The sequence below is a fragment of the Trichoplax adhaerens genome, genomic scaffold (genome assembly GCF_000150275.1).
Source record: "Trichoplax adhaerens TRIADscaffold_2 genomic scaffold, whole genome shotgun sequence".
In the NCBI taxonomy this organism is placed as follows: domain Eukaryota; kingdom Metazoa; phylum Placozoa; class Uniplacotomia; order Trichoplacea; family Trichoplacidae; genus Trichoplax; species Trichoplax adhaerens.
The window spans coordinates 4,493,618-4,509,663 of NW_002060944.1; the positions used below are offsets into that span (position 1 = coordinate 4,493,618).

Below are 16,046 nucleotides of genomic sequence, written 5' to 3' on the forward strand. Positions count from 1 at the left end.
AACAGTGACAGTAATCATAGTACTGTACTCTGTACAGCATAATATCATGGTCATGGGCTGCTAAATTCACCGCTGAATTTAGTAGGCCATGACAGTATATTATTTGCTCTACTAAAAAAGAAATAATGTCTGTCTGCTTCAGTGGTTTACAGACAAATGCGCAAGCTTGTCATTATTTTACTCTATTCTATTCTACGTACTCTATCGCTCAAATCACATCACGGACAGTACGAAATTAATTCGACAGCGAATACAGTAGGCTTTCTCATTTTGAGCATCTCTTCTTTCTTGAATAATCTCTATTTCCAGTCTACTGATCATCCATTTCCTGTCCCTCTCTCTTTTTACTATATTAAAAGATGTTTTTACTACGAAGAAAGATGATATGAACAAGTAGCGTGCAAAATAATTGTCAGCAATGGGGAGCGATGAAGAACCATAGTACTGTACTGTATAGCGTACAGTACAGTACACTCTACACTACAGTACAGGACATTACAAGAAAGGCTTCTAACTAGTGTGCAAAACAATTGTCATCAATCACCAGCGATAAAGAACTACAGTACAAGAAGGGCCTCTTCTGTACAGTAGAATCTACAGTACAGTAGTAGCCACATTATACTGTACACTGTAGCAGAATAAAAGGCAGAAACTGAGGTGGTTTCCATCCAGAGTTAAAGCCGGATAGGATAGAGCTAGATGCTTCTTCATTTTGTTAATCACCACTGTTAAAGCTAATGTGGAGAAATTATATCTGTCGTATTAGCCGATCCTCGGTATCCAACTGTATGCTTGCATATCGCAAGATTACAACTCCAGGCATAAGATGCTGCAGCAGTTTAGGTCGGTAGGACAATCTTGCATCTTACTTAATACTACCTGTAATTTTGCACAATATTTCGCAGTCAAATATTCGAGTGTAGCACGGTAAAAGGATATAGTAATATCAAATTTTCCTAAATACTTTAATGCTTTTAATATACGTATATATAGGTATAGTGAGACTTCATGCACACTATACACTAGTACTCAACTCGATCACCTTCAATGGAGACTAAAAAGATGCATTTCCAGATGTTGTACTGTACGATACTATACGAGTATCCATGTGCTACACTTAGGATCAAGATCTGCAGATGTCATGGCATTTCATTTATGGCTGTCAATACTAACATTGTGCTCACATTATCGGACTATTTACAGCCAAATATTGCTCTAGAAGTCATACATGTGGTCAGTTACGCAAAGAAGATGCAGGACAGGAAGTAAAATTATACGGATGGGTTCGCCATATTAGGTATGGATGAATACTTCCAATCAGCAATAAATTCACAATGACTGATCAATGACACTCATGAACTGCTGAAATGATACTTATTAAAATTCAATCTACGCTTTCTGATAGCCTATAAATTCCATTTAACGCTGCTACTTATATTTCTTGTACCATGAATAAAGTCTTAATCTGTTAGTGAGTGTATACAATTATAATTGAACGATATACAAGTATGATGAACAAATGAATTAAGAATGACAGTATTTCAAACCTGTATACAAGTAGCATACAGGATGACCGTAGCACAATTATTCAGCAGTTGAGCAGTTACATCTTCAAGCCTAAATAGCCCAATAAGAATGCATAAATTGACTTATGATAATACTCGTATGGAGGTAGCGTAATGGGATGGTTAATGTACTCGTACACATATTTCCCCAAAATAGAAGATCAATAACTTATTGAACAATGTTTATTTTGTACTTACAAGCAGATTGCACACTGTGATACTAAGAATTAATTCAAGTTTTAGTTGTTGAAGCTGAATTAAAATCGTTTCTCAAAATTGGATATTATATCGTGTATGGCAATATTTATAGGCGATTTGTCAATGGTCCATTCTTTTTAACTTTGCATGACGCTTATGGCAGCACTCAGCTCTTCGTCAAGGTATTTAGAATGATTTACGTCAATTATGCTAATTATCGACATGGTTATAACTGAGCGTCTTTGCGTATCTTTTCGAATAGTAATTCTAATTACAGCTAATCAGTATATTGATTTGTATATTAGCATGCAGTCTTGAGCTATCTGCTATATTAACGTAGCATTTAAATACTTACAATTATTTCAGTTGCATAAAAATGCATAATCAATCTATAAATAAAATATAATTGCATAAAGAAATTAAAGTGAAACTATCTATTTCAGAATAGTCTTACCTTAAATACTGTACACTATGCAACTGGGTGATATTTAGTACTGTAATTTTACGTGGTAATAGTGTGCTGCATTGCAATTATCTACATTGGCATTTTATCTGATGCTCTTCAAAAACTACGTGTTGCATTTGTAGAAAACTTCCCCAGTTTACAATATACTTGAAAAACTGTCGGTGGAGAGTGTGATTGGTATCACTGGAACTGTCAATGCAAGACCTGAAAATATGATTAATAAGGTGATAATCAATCAATAGCTATAGTTATTGTACATAGATCAAAATCTATCTCAATCAACAATTTTAGGATATGCCTACCGGAGAAATTGAAGTAGTTGTTGACAACGTAAATATTGTCAACCAAGCTGAAGAACTACCAATTCAAGTATCCGATAAAGGATACAAGGTTTTAACAAATATTTTATTTTCAATCAATTTAGTATTAGCCTACTATTAATCACTGAAAAATTTGCATACATTTCCAATTTTTTACCACTAATTTAGCTGATATTGTTATTAGCATTTAACCAGAGAAATGTAAAATTTTTTTATTTTGGTAGGCAAAGGATGAGCTTAAATTACAGTATAGATACGTCGACTTACGGTCTTCGAATTTGCAACAGAATTTGAGATTAAGGTCCAATATCGTCATGGCAATGCGAAAATTTCTAATTGATCGAGCAGGTATTATAGAGAAGCATACAGCAAATGTAGCCAGTGACGCTAGGTGGTCTAATATAATACAGTCGAAAATGTTTAAATTTTTTAAATAAATGTCCTATATTAGGTTTTGCTGAAGTTGAAACTCCGACATTGTTTAAAAGGACACCAGAAGTAAAACTCTCTGACTATCTTTCTAATTAAACCATACTGGATGACACTCGCAATCGAAAATGAAGCTTATACTGTACTTTCACTATTACAGGGTGCTAGAGAATTTTTAGTTCCTACCAGGCAGCCTGAATTATTCTATACTTTAGTTCAAAGCCCGCAACAGGTTAATTCTATTTTCGTTTGTAATTCTATATACAATAAATGAAATGGATTTACTAATTTTAATGCTATCAAGTTAGAATAAATTCTAATGCACTATCAAACTTGATCAATAGTTCAAACAACTTCTCATGGTTGGGGGATTAGATCGGTAAGTATTTTATTCTTTGATGCAGTTTAATAAATTTAATTGCATTTAAAATTCTATTATTATACTGTATTGCATATACACATTTTGATGAGAAACTTTCCATCACGTAGATATTTTCAGTTCGCAAGGTGTTACCGTGATGAGGATTCTAGAGCTGATAGACAGCCAGAATTTACTCAGGTATACTATATAAAGTCAAACTAACCGTACATGATGTAAAGAAACTAACGAATTATGTTTTCGTAGCTTGACTTGGAGATGTCATTCGTTAATCAGTATGACATTCAAAGTCTTATTGAAGATATGATTCACGATATTTGGCCCATTACTGGACATAAGCTCTCGACACCAATTCCATTTCCTAGAATGTCGTTTGCCGATGCAGTTACAAAGGTTCCATGTGTTAAATAACTTTTAACTGAGTATCCTTTAAACTCGATACTGCAGAGAAAATTAATATTAATTTTTGTGTTATAACTATAGTATGGCTCCGATAAGCCGGACGTAAGATTTGATATGAAGGTTCGCAAAAAAAAATTATTTTGTTATTAAAATGATGCTGTTGTAAATTTTTACTATAAAAATGTATAAAATTTCAACTTAGATCCACGATATTACCGAAGCAGTTGGTTATTTATTTGATGTTGACTCTAGTAGTAAGGCAACTGTTAAAGCGTCGATGATAGTTATACCTGGTGGTGAGGTACAGTATCTATAGAATTTGTACATTATGGAGATAATATGCACAACTAAGAAAAATATCTATGACGTTGTATTCGCTAACAGTATGCCTACATGATTTCTTTTAGAACCATTTCAAGAACAAGGAGTTAAACCAAATTCATGATTTCGTTGACAAAAATGACACAGGGGTAGGCAAATATTAGATTTTTCGTTTGGCGATGGAGTAAGATATAGACTAACGCTGTCATTCTAACATCCTAAATTTAGAAAATTACTATGTTGCGTATACGGGAAGATGGTAGTTGGAAAGGTAATATCTCATCTGATTTCCAACTCAAGTTGAAGTCCCAGTTACAAAATGAAAAAGCAATCAAACCTGGAGATTTGGTTATTTTATCTGCTGGAGTAAACTATAAACCTGTAAGCATATCAATATAAGTAATACGATTTTATCTATTACTTTTTAATATCTTTTCTCGTTAGAATCTTTTGTTAGGTAAGCTGCGTTTGTTTTGTGCTGATTTATTGGAAGCAAAAGGTTAGACTTTTGATCTAAAAACAACTTTTTCAGTTTTCTGTTTCTACTTTTTAAAATTTTTAATCGATCTTTTTACTATTATAAGGCATCCAACTCCGGGATCCCAACGAATTTAAATTTTTATGGGTTGAAGATTTTCCACTTTTTACACTTAATGATGAATCAGGTCTACATAAAATTTTCTCTCGCAGAACTAGTAGCTACGCGTTTGCTGATATAGCGTATTAATGCTTTCAGACTCTATGATTGAATCCACACATCACCCCTTTACCGCACCAGTAGCAGAGGACGTCAATATTCTGTTTACCGATCCCTTAAAGGTTAGTTCTGCTATTTACCTATGCACTCATAATGTAATTTTAATAGCCAGTCTATCAGTATTAGATACAAAATAGCACATTTTGCAAACAGTTTTGATGTACATAATTATTGTGCTGCTTTAGGTACTGGGACAACATTATGATCTCGTGCTTAATGGTAATGAAGTTGGCGGAGGATCTATTCGAGTTCACGATTTCAATCTGCAAACTCAAATTTTTGAAAAGATATTAAAGGTTTGTAGAAAATTTTCTTAAAGCATATCGATGCTCCTTGTAACGATCCGTATTTTTCTTATAGGTCAATGCCTCTCAATTTAAACACCTGTTAAAGGGCCTTAAATCCGGATGTCCACCCCATGGAGGAATAGCATTAGGTTAGCTATTAAAATTACTCGGTTGAATCATACAGTAAATGTCTGAACAACGGAACGTTTTTATTAGGGTTTGATCGTTTTATGGCTGTTCTGTGCAACTCAAGCAGTCTACGGGATGTAATTGCGTTTCCTAAATCTGCATCTGGTAAAGATTTATTGACTGAGGCTCCATCTACTGTTAGCAATGAATATCTCTCAGAATATCATATCCGTAGTCTTTCGCTAAAAACAGACTAATGTAAGAAATCTGCAATGTCAATGATTTTACAAAATCTTCGTGATACCTAATATGACATGGTATCCTCTTTCGCAAGTTCGCTGGCCGCAGTTTATTGTATTCTTGAGGGCAATTATATTTTATTACCAGAATTGAACCGATGTTACTTGAATACTCAAGTTAAGTAGAGTTCAATTTTTACTAATTTCGCTTTATTGCCTTAGTAATTATTTTTCTGAATTCATTAATAGAGGCACATTGTGTATGTGAAATATTTGGAATATGTACATTTTTATAACATGTTGATATGTGCTGATGTGTATGCATACGTCTGCTATGTATTACGGAATACATAGTATAGAACGGTATCATACCACTTTGTTATAAGTTTGAATAACATAGTTTGTTCAAAAATGCAGAATCGCCTCAAAATTGATTTGGCAATGCTTTAAAGATCAAAAATTTTACCTTGAGTAAATAGTATATTCTTTGCAGTTGCATTTAGTTGATATATTAGATGCAGTTAGCAACGGTTACGAATACTTTATTACGACGTCAATTATTCTATATAAGAGTTGGTTATAATTAATTTATATTTATTGTAATAATTTTTATGGTGAAGGTATTTGACGTACGCTTGTTGTAATGCCGATTTCTGAGTGTATTTTATCTAATATTCAAGTATTTATGTACAGTATTTTAAAAGTCTTTGCACGGTAGAACTTAGTATAGTAGCCTACATATTCAATGAAGATTACCTATTTTTTCATTGGTTGTTTATGAAACGAATGTGATAGATATTTAGTAGATAATTATGGTAAACGCCCTGTATTAATACCCGCATTAATACGGATAATGGATTTGAGTTGTCTATTACATTGGTATCAGATTTTTATTTTCTTTTATACCTTGCATCAATTATTTTTATGCTATTTACATCTGTATACCGATATCAAGTTAATAAGATAAACTTTAATTCAGGCGTATAATTTTTAGTCCTCGTAGTACTGTAAATGATATAGCTTTGGCTTGTCAGCTATGTCTATCTGCTATGCTTTCACAAATTAAATGTAATTTCCTTAGTTTTATATTACAGTTTTAAAATAAAGTACAGTACGCTATGGACAAACATTAAAACACAGCTTCTTTTTACAGCAACAACTGTCTATAAAAAAAATATACTTTGACAATAAATTAATATACGCGTAGAAGTGATTAAGATTTAGGATCAAACGTTAGAATTTACATTTGCGCTTTGCATTCCCTTATTTAATAATGCACCCCAATCACGTACTTTAAAACGACATAGAAAATTGAAAACATTAGCAAGCATTCCTTCATCAAAGGGGTTCTGATCCTCTTGTAAATGTTTTAAGTATGTGATGCGAGAATGCGAGACAAATTCCCAAGTAGTTTTACCGGAGAAAATGAGAACGGTATGACAACATAATAAACTAGCGGAGATAATCATAAAAAAGACTAAGACTACTAAGGCAAAAATGTTGATAATATGAGATCCAAAAGTTGAACTTAAATTGCCTTTCCACATGATAGATGTCCTATACAGTAGTATAAAAAATTTAAACGTTATTATTTATCTTTAACATCAAGTTATATATCACAGTACTTTATAAGAAACTATGGGGCAACATTAGAAAGCGTCGTTGATTGAAAGTTACAGCGTTTGCAACAGACCATTCCAATGCACGCAGAATAGGTTATAAGGTCTACGATTTATTAATATATTGTTATTATTTACTTACCAAGTAATTCGAATTGTCCAAATAATTAACGTTGATTCGACTAATAAGAACGCCCAAAAGAATCGATGATTACGTTCTCCAATACAGTTAGCTACCCAAGGGCAATGATGATCCCAACGGCGAATACATCTTTTACAATCAGCACAGTGCTTAGCACGGATAGGTTGTATAGTGCGGCAAAAACCACAACGGCGAGGGACTATAGGCTTTGAGATTTTATTCCGTGTCGTATGCTGTTGATCATTTGCTTTATATTCTTCATTTTCAGAAGGTACTGGATCTTGTTGCGGCTGAGTAGTCAAACTGCTATCGATTAACTTGATTATGTCACAAAAAGTACCATAAGAATACTTTATTAGAGGAAGGATGATGTTAAACTAGAACAGTATCTATCGTATTGTACGTATATCATTAATTTTGTAACTACGAATGACTTTGTCTCTTAGCGGAAAGACTAAGTTTTACGTCGCAAGAGTCTACTACATGTTCTCTTCTCTGTTGTTAAACTATATCAGAAAAATTGCTAATTGTTGTCTTATAAACTTATTCAATATAGTTATTACAACACTGTTTATTGCTTAAAAATGAATTTCATAGGGCTAGAGATTATCGATAATAATTGATTATCTATTCCCTAACTAAAAGTATACTTGTATAGTATACTATAGAAAAGTACTTTAAGTACATTTTTTGAATAATGAAATCATTTCGATTTACAAGTGTAGTATAAACGTTCTTGATCAAAATTACATTCTACTCTACAGAGTGCTTGATATTCGTATAACAATCCATCATATCCCTACTACAGCTGATGTCGATAAAAAGATCAAACGCTATGCAGCATGATGTAAAGGGAAAAAACAACTTACATTTTCTTCATCAGCATGCTGATTGTACGTCAAATTACAATTATCGTCTCCATCTTGAACATAACCAGGATCAATAAAAGACGTGATAAAGTAAAGAGCAAAAGAGACGCTTAGCAAGCCAAAATAAAAGCCAGTATATAAGACTGATGAAGTGTCCACCATTTTCATAGCGTTGCTCAGTTCTGTTTGCCATGATGTCAAAAGAATTCAAGAAATCAATTACTGCGTTGAGTAGGCTACGCTAGCATATTGTATTAACTATTTACGTAAACTATTTTCTAGTAAAGTAATTAGGTATCTATCACGACATTATATCATCACCACTAAGCAAGCAAGTTAGGATGATATTGACAATCGTCACGATTAGAATTGACTAGGATGAAAATATCCCGGTTACTCCTTTCAAGTTGTAAGCAGTACACTGGGTACAGTATCTACGTATCATCAATTTGAATTTCTTCATATTATTTATTTAACTTGTGCTCGACATATAACGTCGTTCTCGACCGATACTATTGATCCTCGTCATGTAACGCAATGATGATGGCTATTTTAAGTGCTATCATCAGGCAGTAACATTCTAACATTCTTATTCATTACTTCTATCGCATTTCCAACGGTAACTCCAACTTGGGAGTAGCAAAACGAGCGTACTGTTTGCAGTACTTACAGCATAATGGATAGTTTACATATGTAGTCGATTCTTTATGACCAATCTTACCTGAATTTTTCAATGTAATAATAATCACGATCGCTGTAGTGATGGCGACATGGATTAATCTCATAACCATGAAAGGCCAGTTAATGGCTGGACATAATTTCTTTTTCGAGCGGCCTAATTTCTTATACTTGACTTTGGCCATCTTGTCGTTTGGGAATGGATGACGTCAAGATGACTTCGACAGCATTACCGGTACGGTAATGCTGTACTGTACGTCGAGGTCTTCCTGGTCTGGTCCGGTCCGGACCACTGTCTGATACAGTCCGGTACTGGTACCAGTACCGAGGCTGAGGAGAAAGAAGAAACTTTAGTACAGTAGAGTTCTACTCGACGCTTAAGGGAAAACCTCGAAAAGATTATGTAAAGTCTTTGCAAGTTGAAAGGTTACGAGACTTGATGAGGAGAAAGAAGAACAGTAGTAGATCAGTATGGTTCTACTGAACACCTAAGAAGGGAAAACCTCCGAAAAGATTATGTAAAGTCTTTGCAAGTTGAAAGGTTACGAGACTTGATGAGGAGAAAGAAGAACAGTAGTAGATCAGTATGGTTCTACTGAAGACCTAAGAAGGGAAAACCTCGAAAAGATTACGTAAAGCCTTTGCAAGTTGAAAGGTTACGAGACTTGATGAGGAGAAAGAAGAACAGTAGTAGATCAGTATGGTTCTACTGAACACCTAAGAAGGGAAAACCTCCAAAAGATTACGTAAAGCCTTTGCAAGTTGAAAGGTTATGAGACTTGATGAGGAGAAAGAAGAACAGTAGTAGATCAGTATGGTTCTACTGAACACCTAATAACGGAAAACCTCCAAAAGATTACGTAAAGTCTTTGCAAGTTGAAAGGTTACGAGACTTGATGAGGAGAAAGAAGAACAGTAGTAGATCAGTATGGTTCTACTGAACACCTAAGAAGGGAAAACCTCCAAAAGATTACGTAAAGCCTTTGCAAGTTGAAAGGTTATGAGACTTGATGAGGAGAAAGAAGAACAGTAGTAGATCAGTATGGTTCTACTGAACACCTAATAACGGAAAACCTCCAAAAGATTACGTAAAGCCTTTGCAAGTTGAAAGGTTACGAGACTTGATGAGGAGAAAGAAGGACTGTAGTAGATCAGTATGGTTCTACTGGACACCTAAGAAGGGAAACCTCGAAAAGATTACGTAATGCCTTTGCAAGTTGAAAGGTTACGAGACTTAATAAGGCAGTTGATCGGTTTGCTGCAGCTAATTTTCAAGGTGAAAGTGGCTAAATGAGCTGTTGCCTGCCGATAGAGTACGGTAGACGTTTTGAGGGGCAGAGTAGAATGACCATAGGAAGGAGAAACCTGCAAATTTGGAGGGGGGAGCACTATACTGTACTGTACGCTTCTCTTCCTTAGTCGTTCCTACATTACTGTAGAGCTGTGCAAGGAGCTTAGAGGATTTATCCGCTACACCATTCATGCTATAAGAGGGCTATGGTGACATTAAGTTGCTGTGATCGTTGAATATTACTAGTGTACAGATCATAAATGACATAGTTATTGCTATAGCATGGTTGTAAGCATTGGAGAATACCAATGAGCATGATAACAACACGATCATTGTACCGATCTCCCGAATCGAATCGGTAAGAGGAATTGGGTAGAATTACTCTATGAGGAGACTGAAATAAAAATCACTCAGTATTGCAATTAGATATTTTACATTTGATCGAGCTCAGAATTCATCCAATTGGATAATAGACGTCATTAGACTCATTACGGTATTGGACTTAGTATCAACTAGGTCCTATTTACGTCTGAATATACGTATAAAGAGATCAGCTATGCAAAATGAGCGCTCCGTCTACCTTGCAATGTGCCAAAGTAATACTGTAGTAATGGCCTTGTCAATGGGTAAACGCCATGCAAAATGAGCGCTCCGTCTACCTTGCAATGTGCCATAGTAATACAGTAGTAATGGCCTTGTCAATGGGTAAACGCCATGCAAAATGAGCGCTCCGTCTACCTTGCAATGTGCCATAGTAATGCAGTAGTCATGGCCATCCTTGTCAGTGTATAAAGAAATCAGCTATGCAAAATGAGCGCTCCGTCTACCTTGCAATATGCCATAGTAATACAGTAGTAATGGCCTTGTCAGTGGGTAAACGCCATGCAAAATGAGCGCTCCGTCTACCTTAGAAGGTGCCATAGAAATGCAGTAGTAATGGCCATCATTATCCGTGGATAAACACTATGCAAAATGAGCGCTCCGTCTACCTTAAAAGGTGCCATAGAAATGCAGTAGTAATGGCCATCATTATCCGTGGATAAACACTATGCAAAATCAGCGCTCCGTCTAACTTAGAAGGTGCCATAGAAATGCAGTAGTAATGGCCATCATTATCCGTGGATAAACACTATGCAAAATCAGCGCTCCGTCTACCTTGCTATGTGCCATAGTAATGCAGTAGTAGTGGCCATCCTTGTCAGTGGATAAACGCTATGCAAAATCAGCGCTCCGTCTACCTTAGAATATGCCATAGAAATGCAGTAGTAATGGCCATCATTATCCTTGGATAAACACTAAGGTTGTTGCTAACATCATACTGTAGTAACATGGATACTAGAACAAGATATTGAGCGTAGTAGATTCCATTGCGCTATCAATTTGCGGTTACAACTAGTATTATACTAGGACATGAACTATGTTTTTGGTACTTGGCCAACGGTTGTAAATATCGGCATTCATGACCACGGCACCTGATTATAGCTTGCATCTTTCTGCTCTTCCTTGTCCTCTTGAGACCCGGTTTTGTTAAGGATTCCATCTTCCAGTCACAATGATCAAGACTTTCATGGTATAACGATAATTTGGGTCCTAGTGAGAAGAAGGAAACTAGTGAATAGATCACAATCAGTAGCGATTATCGTGATTATAGTAAAATAGAGTGCAAGGTGGATCGTGCTCGCTTGCAGTATTCTTAGTCATCCCATCCGAAAGGACAAATCGAAAGCTCAACTTTATTCAAGCTAGCGTTAGTAAAGTGGTGTAGAACATCTTTATTTTAAGGCTGTTGCTACATCAAATTACGTCTTAAGACAGCCATCTCTTCTTGCATCGAGATTGACCGTTGGGTTGTTATTAGATAGCGCCTTTCACTTACTAGTAGAGGTGCTGCAAGTATCATTGATATCCAGCTTTTTCAGACTGTAGCAAGTCTTGTACCGTTAAATCCTCTATTCTACTAGACGTGTTTTAGTCCATCTTGGAAATTGATCTCAATGGGTTTAACTGTTATTGGTGAAGACAGCGTTGAGAATTATTTATTCTCATTATTTGGTAAAGTTCCACTTGAAATTGGCCTATTAATTGGACAGGTAAATAGGCTCTTATCCAATACAAGTTCATTCATTTTTATTACAAATGAATGACACTAGACGCTGTTGCACTACACTTTTCGTTGTTGTATCAACTGCTGTATAGCAATCGGCTCTATACTTTCATTAAAGCTAAGAGTGATAATAGCATTCTCAAAGCTAACATATTGCATAGCATTAGTATTATTTTTCACTACTTTTATAGGCGTAATAGCCTTAATGGTAGTCGGATTGGATAATGTACATTTCACAGTATCATCGACAATATGGAACTGATTATATTTTACATACATTTTTATATTGCCCAACAGATTAAATATATCATTTATTACTAGCCAATTGTAGATAAATAATGCATTGTTATTTATTCATAAAGTTTACTGTTTGTGTACCTATCGAGTAGTAGACTCTTACTTGAGCAGCCTTCCAAAATATTTTTATAAATCGTTAACTAATCTTCATCGTGCTATCTAATCTCAAATATACCTGTACTGTACGGAAATATTTATTCTCGATTTCTCTACCTCTTAATCCCTGCTAACTTGTAGAATTTCGGTCAAAAAGCCTATATTGTTTCACCTATACGAACACCAGATCCTGAAGAACTAAGTGGTAAGATCTTAAAATGAAATCTAGGATAGGTTATCATGTTAATCATTATAAATCCATAGATCCAACACAATAGTATCGAGTTGGCATTGCTCTATTTTGTAATACACGTATCTTTGGCTTTGGCAAACGTGCTACTCCTACGATAGCTTGATACATCTTAAAAATTCTAGTAATTATCTAATTTTTCTATGTGGACTAAGAACAAGTTACTACTGGTGCACTTGCCATAAATTGAGTATTAGTATGTCTATTATCAAATAGATTCTGTGTCATAATGAAAACTTGTATAATATTCCAATTTTGATGCATTAGCTTATACAACGTTATGTACATTCACGAAGATAACTATTCTTTTGATGCTAATGCATGAATGTAGATGAACAGAGTGAAGAGCCTAAAAAGGCACAGCCTAAATCATTAGATCAGTTTGACATCGGTTGGGTAGCCGAGCACGCTAGACAGGTAATACTGTTAGGGCATCAAGGATGAACATGACGTGCAATGATATATCTACTTTAACAGCAATAATGACAGCACGATATTGTTAATCATTTCACTTTAAATATTTACTTAGGTAAATAGTTCGTTACCTGGAGGAATAAAGGTTGTAGGTATCTACGTTTTTGCGTCGCCCGATGTCATCCAGTCAGGTATAAATGGACGGTTAAAACAGATACTCAATGCGGCTTGGAAAGCTAACCGATTAGAGATGCAACACGCTACAAGTGTTGTCGACAATAAATCTTTATGTCCAGGAAATGGAATCCTTTTATATGTTTCTTCAAATACCAAAAAGTATCCTTGATTCTAAAATTTGATCAGTAAACATACGATGTGTACCCATAAATGATAAAATTATATTATTTTATTGTAATATTATCGACTAAAGGTACTATAATCTAGGCGCATTTATAATTTGTCAATTAGTAAGACTTTATTACTGTAATTATATCCACATAATTATTGTCTATGCAGAACTCCTAATCCAAAATAATTATAACCTCGAAAGTGATATATTATCGACATTTAAAGCTTACAAATTTAATATAATTGCAAATGTTTGTTACCCCTGCAATCATATTTGTGCTTGAAGTTATCAAATTTAACAAATTTCTAGAATATCATGCAAGAGCTTCGACATTAATAATCCACATGTAAGTTTTGATATGAAAGCATTAATACTCTAGTTTGAAGGTAACTTAAATGACAATCCACCCATTTGAAGGAAACTTATAATAGACGTAATTAAATTTATCTATAAAACTCAAAGACATCCGCTCAGCCCACGGATTGGAAATGTCAAAATTTTATTGGGAGGTGTCATTATCTGCGTTGTGCTTTCCTAGCAGATGCATCAATTATGGTTCGATCGTCGAGTTCTGGCAATCTTAGTAACGAAATCATGGTTAGTTTTAGTTACTTATTTAAAAAAGAAATATTCGCATGTTATGTACGTATGATACTTAATCAATATTTATTTAATTATCTTTAGGTGAGTCTAACGAATGTTAATAAGCAATTAACTGCTGCTCATGCAATGATAAACTCCGAATTAAGAGAGCCTAGTCAATTGCTTGTTGTAAGTGATTCTAAGAATTTACTTGTTAAATCTCAATCGGACTCTATAGTCGTTGACTATTGATAATTATTGTAATACTTTTATGCTTCTAAATATACATTTTATTCCCATATTATTTGGGAACTAGACCGGAAAAAATACAAACACCGCACAAACATTCACTGTTGATTTATACAACTCTTACAAGGTTCTTGCAATAATAACCTACTCAGACCATTCTATTTTTGTCTAATATAGCAAATTGAATGCTTATTATATCATTGTCTTCAATGTACTGTATTTTGACACAAACGTGATACCAAATAACTACTTGAAATTTAGAATATCGCCAACGCAACAACGAAGCCCCAGGAAGCGGATTACAAATATGCTATTAATATAAATGGCGAAATGGACTGCTTTGCCTATGTACACAATAAAGCTACTGTTGCAGAAGCTATTCATGTAATTATTAAAAAATAGGCGGGATAACTCCATTACAATTATTAATATGATCTACCAATTAGTTACTAACAACTCATTCGAATTAAAATCACTATCGCACGTTTTGAACTAGGCTATTAAAGTCGACATTATACGAAGTTTGCATGCACGAATTCGTTTACTATGTGAAGATGTTGAGCAAAATGAACCTAAGTTAAATGGTCAGTTTTGTGCCTAAAAATTAATAAATCTAAGTAAAATGGCGTTACAATTATGTTACTTGAAATTTTTAGAGCGTCGTTATCGCTGGTCAATTCCTAGACGCGTCAAGTATGAGCATCCGAAATTCAGATTAAAAATTTGCGATTATATGTTCAAAGATGAGGACGTCAAGGTGAAATAGACGTTTTGTATTCACAGTACTATACGTATATTAAGCAATATATAAATTTTATAATCTGTTTGCTGAAATTCTAGCTACCGTATTAAATCTGTCATTCCTCTGTATACCCAATTTCTAATATTTAAATGACATAAAAAATTGACATAGTTATCGTTGGAAAGAATATCTGACTTGTATGGCTCTGAAATGCAAACTTGCAAAATGGAATCTGCCGAAGAATTTCCTGGTGAGAAAATTTAATTTATTATCAGAATTTATTTAAATAATTACCATTTTATTTTTTATACAGATGAGCAATTAATAAAAATACCAACTAAGCAAAGCGTTCAACCAGATGCTACCAACCCACCTCAGAAATCTGCAGATAACAGCGAAAGAGGTAATTGAATAATAATTATAGAATTGATTCTACACATTCTATAATATTCAATGCTAATAATTATTTTTTAATTTCAGCTTCATCAATGCAACTCATAGTTGCGATACTGATTGGCATAATTGCTATAATTATTTTTGCATGGTTTGGATATAATTTGAAGTGATTAATGCGAAAAATTCGTCACTACTATTTGTATGAGAAAATGCTACTGGAAGCAAAATATTTACCAGGTCCTTAAATGCTATGTAAATTGCAGGAGATATGCTAATTCGTGTTACCGAATTTATTGTTGCCTTGGAACTGTGCAGCATCTTATTCTTTGACGCGTATTGGCGCAAAGTAAATTAAGGATAGCATTATTAAACCAGCTCTTACTATCATAAATACATACACGGAATACGAGTATTCTGAAAACGTTATAAATTTCTATTTAGAGTATATGCGGCCTTCGCATCGTTAAAAACAATTG

General features: G+C 34.4%; 4 protein-coding genes across 4 annotated transcripts; 3 read left to right on the forward strand and 1 right to left on the reverse strand.

Moving 5' to 3' along the window:
* Nucleotides 1-1,199: 1,199 nt before the first annotated feature.
* Nucleotides 1,200-5,510, forward strand: TRIADDRAFT_20832 (uncharacterized protein; the record flags this gene model as incomplete). Its single annotated transcript, XM_002109373.1, has 20 exons — nucleotides 1,200-1,297; nucleotides 1,876-1,945; nucleotides 2,352-2,453; nucleotides 2,521-2,619; nucleotides 2,774-2,897; nucleotides 3,001-3,047; nucleotides 3,139-3,210; nucleotides 3,323-3,357; nucleotides 3,468-3,537; nucleotides 3,604-3,750; nucleotides 3,841-3,879; nucleotides 3,962-4,060; nucleotides 4,179-4,229; nucleotides 4,309-4,461; nucleotides 4,525-4,579; nucleotides 4,665-4,745; nucleotides 4,817-4,956; nucleotides 5,023-5,133; nucleotides 5,198-5,273; nucleotides 5,341-5,510. Coding segments are annotated over 20 exons (1,839 nt in total), but the record flags the coding sequence as incomplete, so codon positions are not given.
* Nucleotides 5,511-6,717: 1,207 nt separating this feature from the next.
* TRIADDRAFT_63652 (expressed hypothetical protein) lies at nucleotides 6,718-8,985 on the reverse strand (the record flags this gene model as incomplete). The annotated part of the gene is made up of 4 exons (XM_002109934.1): nucleotides 6,718-7,049; nucleotides 7,254-7,603; nucleotides 8,123-8,304; nucleotides 8,844-8,985. 4 exons carry the CDS (start codon nucleotides 8,983-8,985, stop codon nucleotides 6,719-6,721), a joined length of 1,005 nt encoding a protein of 334 aa, XP_002109970.1. The 3' UTR covers nucleotide 6,718.
* A 1,820-nt stretch (nucleotides 8,986-10,805) lies between these two features.
* Nucleotides 10,806-14,834, forward strand: TRIADDRAFT_53416 (uncharacterized protein; the record flags this gene model as incomplete). Its single annotated transcript, XM_002109374.1, has 9 exons — nucleotides 10,806-10,871; nucleotides 12,053-12,181; nucleotides 12,730-12,793; nucleotides 13,170-13,255; nucleotides 13,368-13,588; nucleotides 13,911-13,947; nucleotides 14,064-14,198; nucleotides 14,286-14,372; nucleotides 14,694-14,834. 9 exons carry the CDS (start codon nucleotides 10,806-10,808, stop codon nucleotides 14,832-14,834), a joined length of 966 nt encoding a protein of 321 aa, XP_002109410.1.
* Nucleotides 14,835-15,054: 220 nt separating this feature from the next.
* Nucleotides 15,055-15,740, forward strand: TRIADDRAFT_53417 (uncharacterized protein; the record flags this gene model as incomplete). Its single annotated transcript, XM_002109375.1, has 4 exons — nucleotides 15,055-15,189; nucleotides 15,346-15,424; nucleotides 15,488-15,577; nucleotides 15,655-15,740. 4 exons carry the CDS (start codon nucleotides 15,055-15,057, stop codon nucleotides 15,738-15,740), a joined length of 390 nt encoding a protein of 129 aa, XP_002109411.1.
* Between the last annotated feature and the right edge of the window lie 306 nt (nucleotides 15,741-16,046).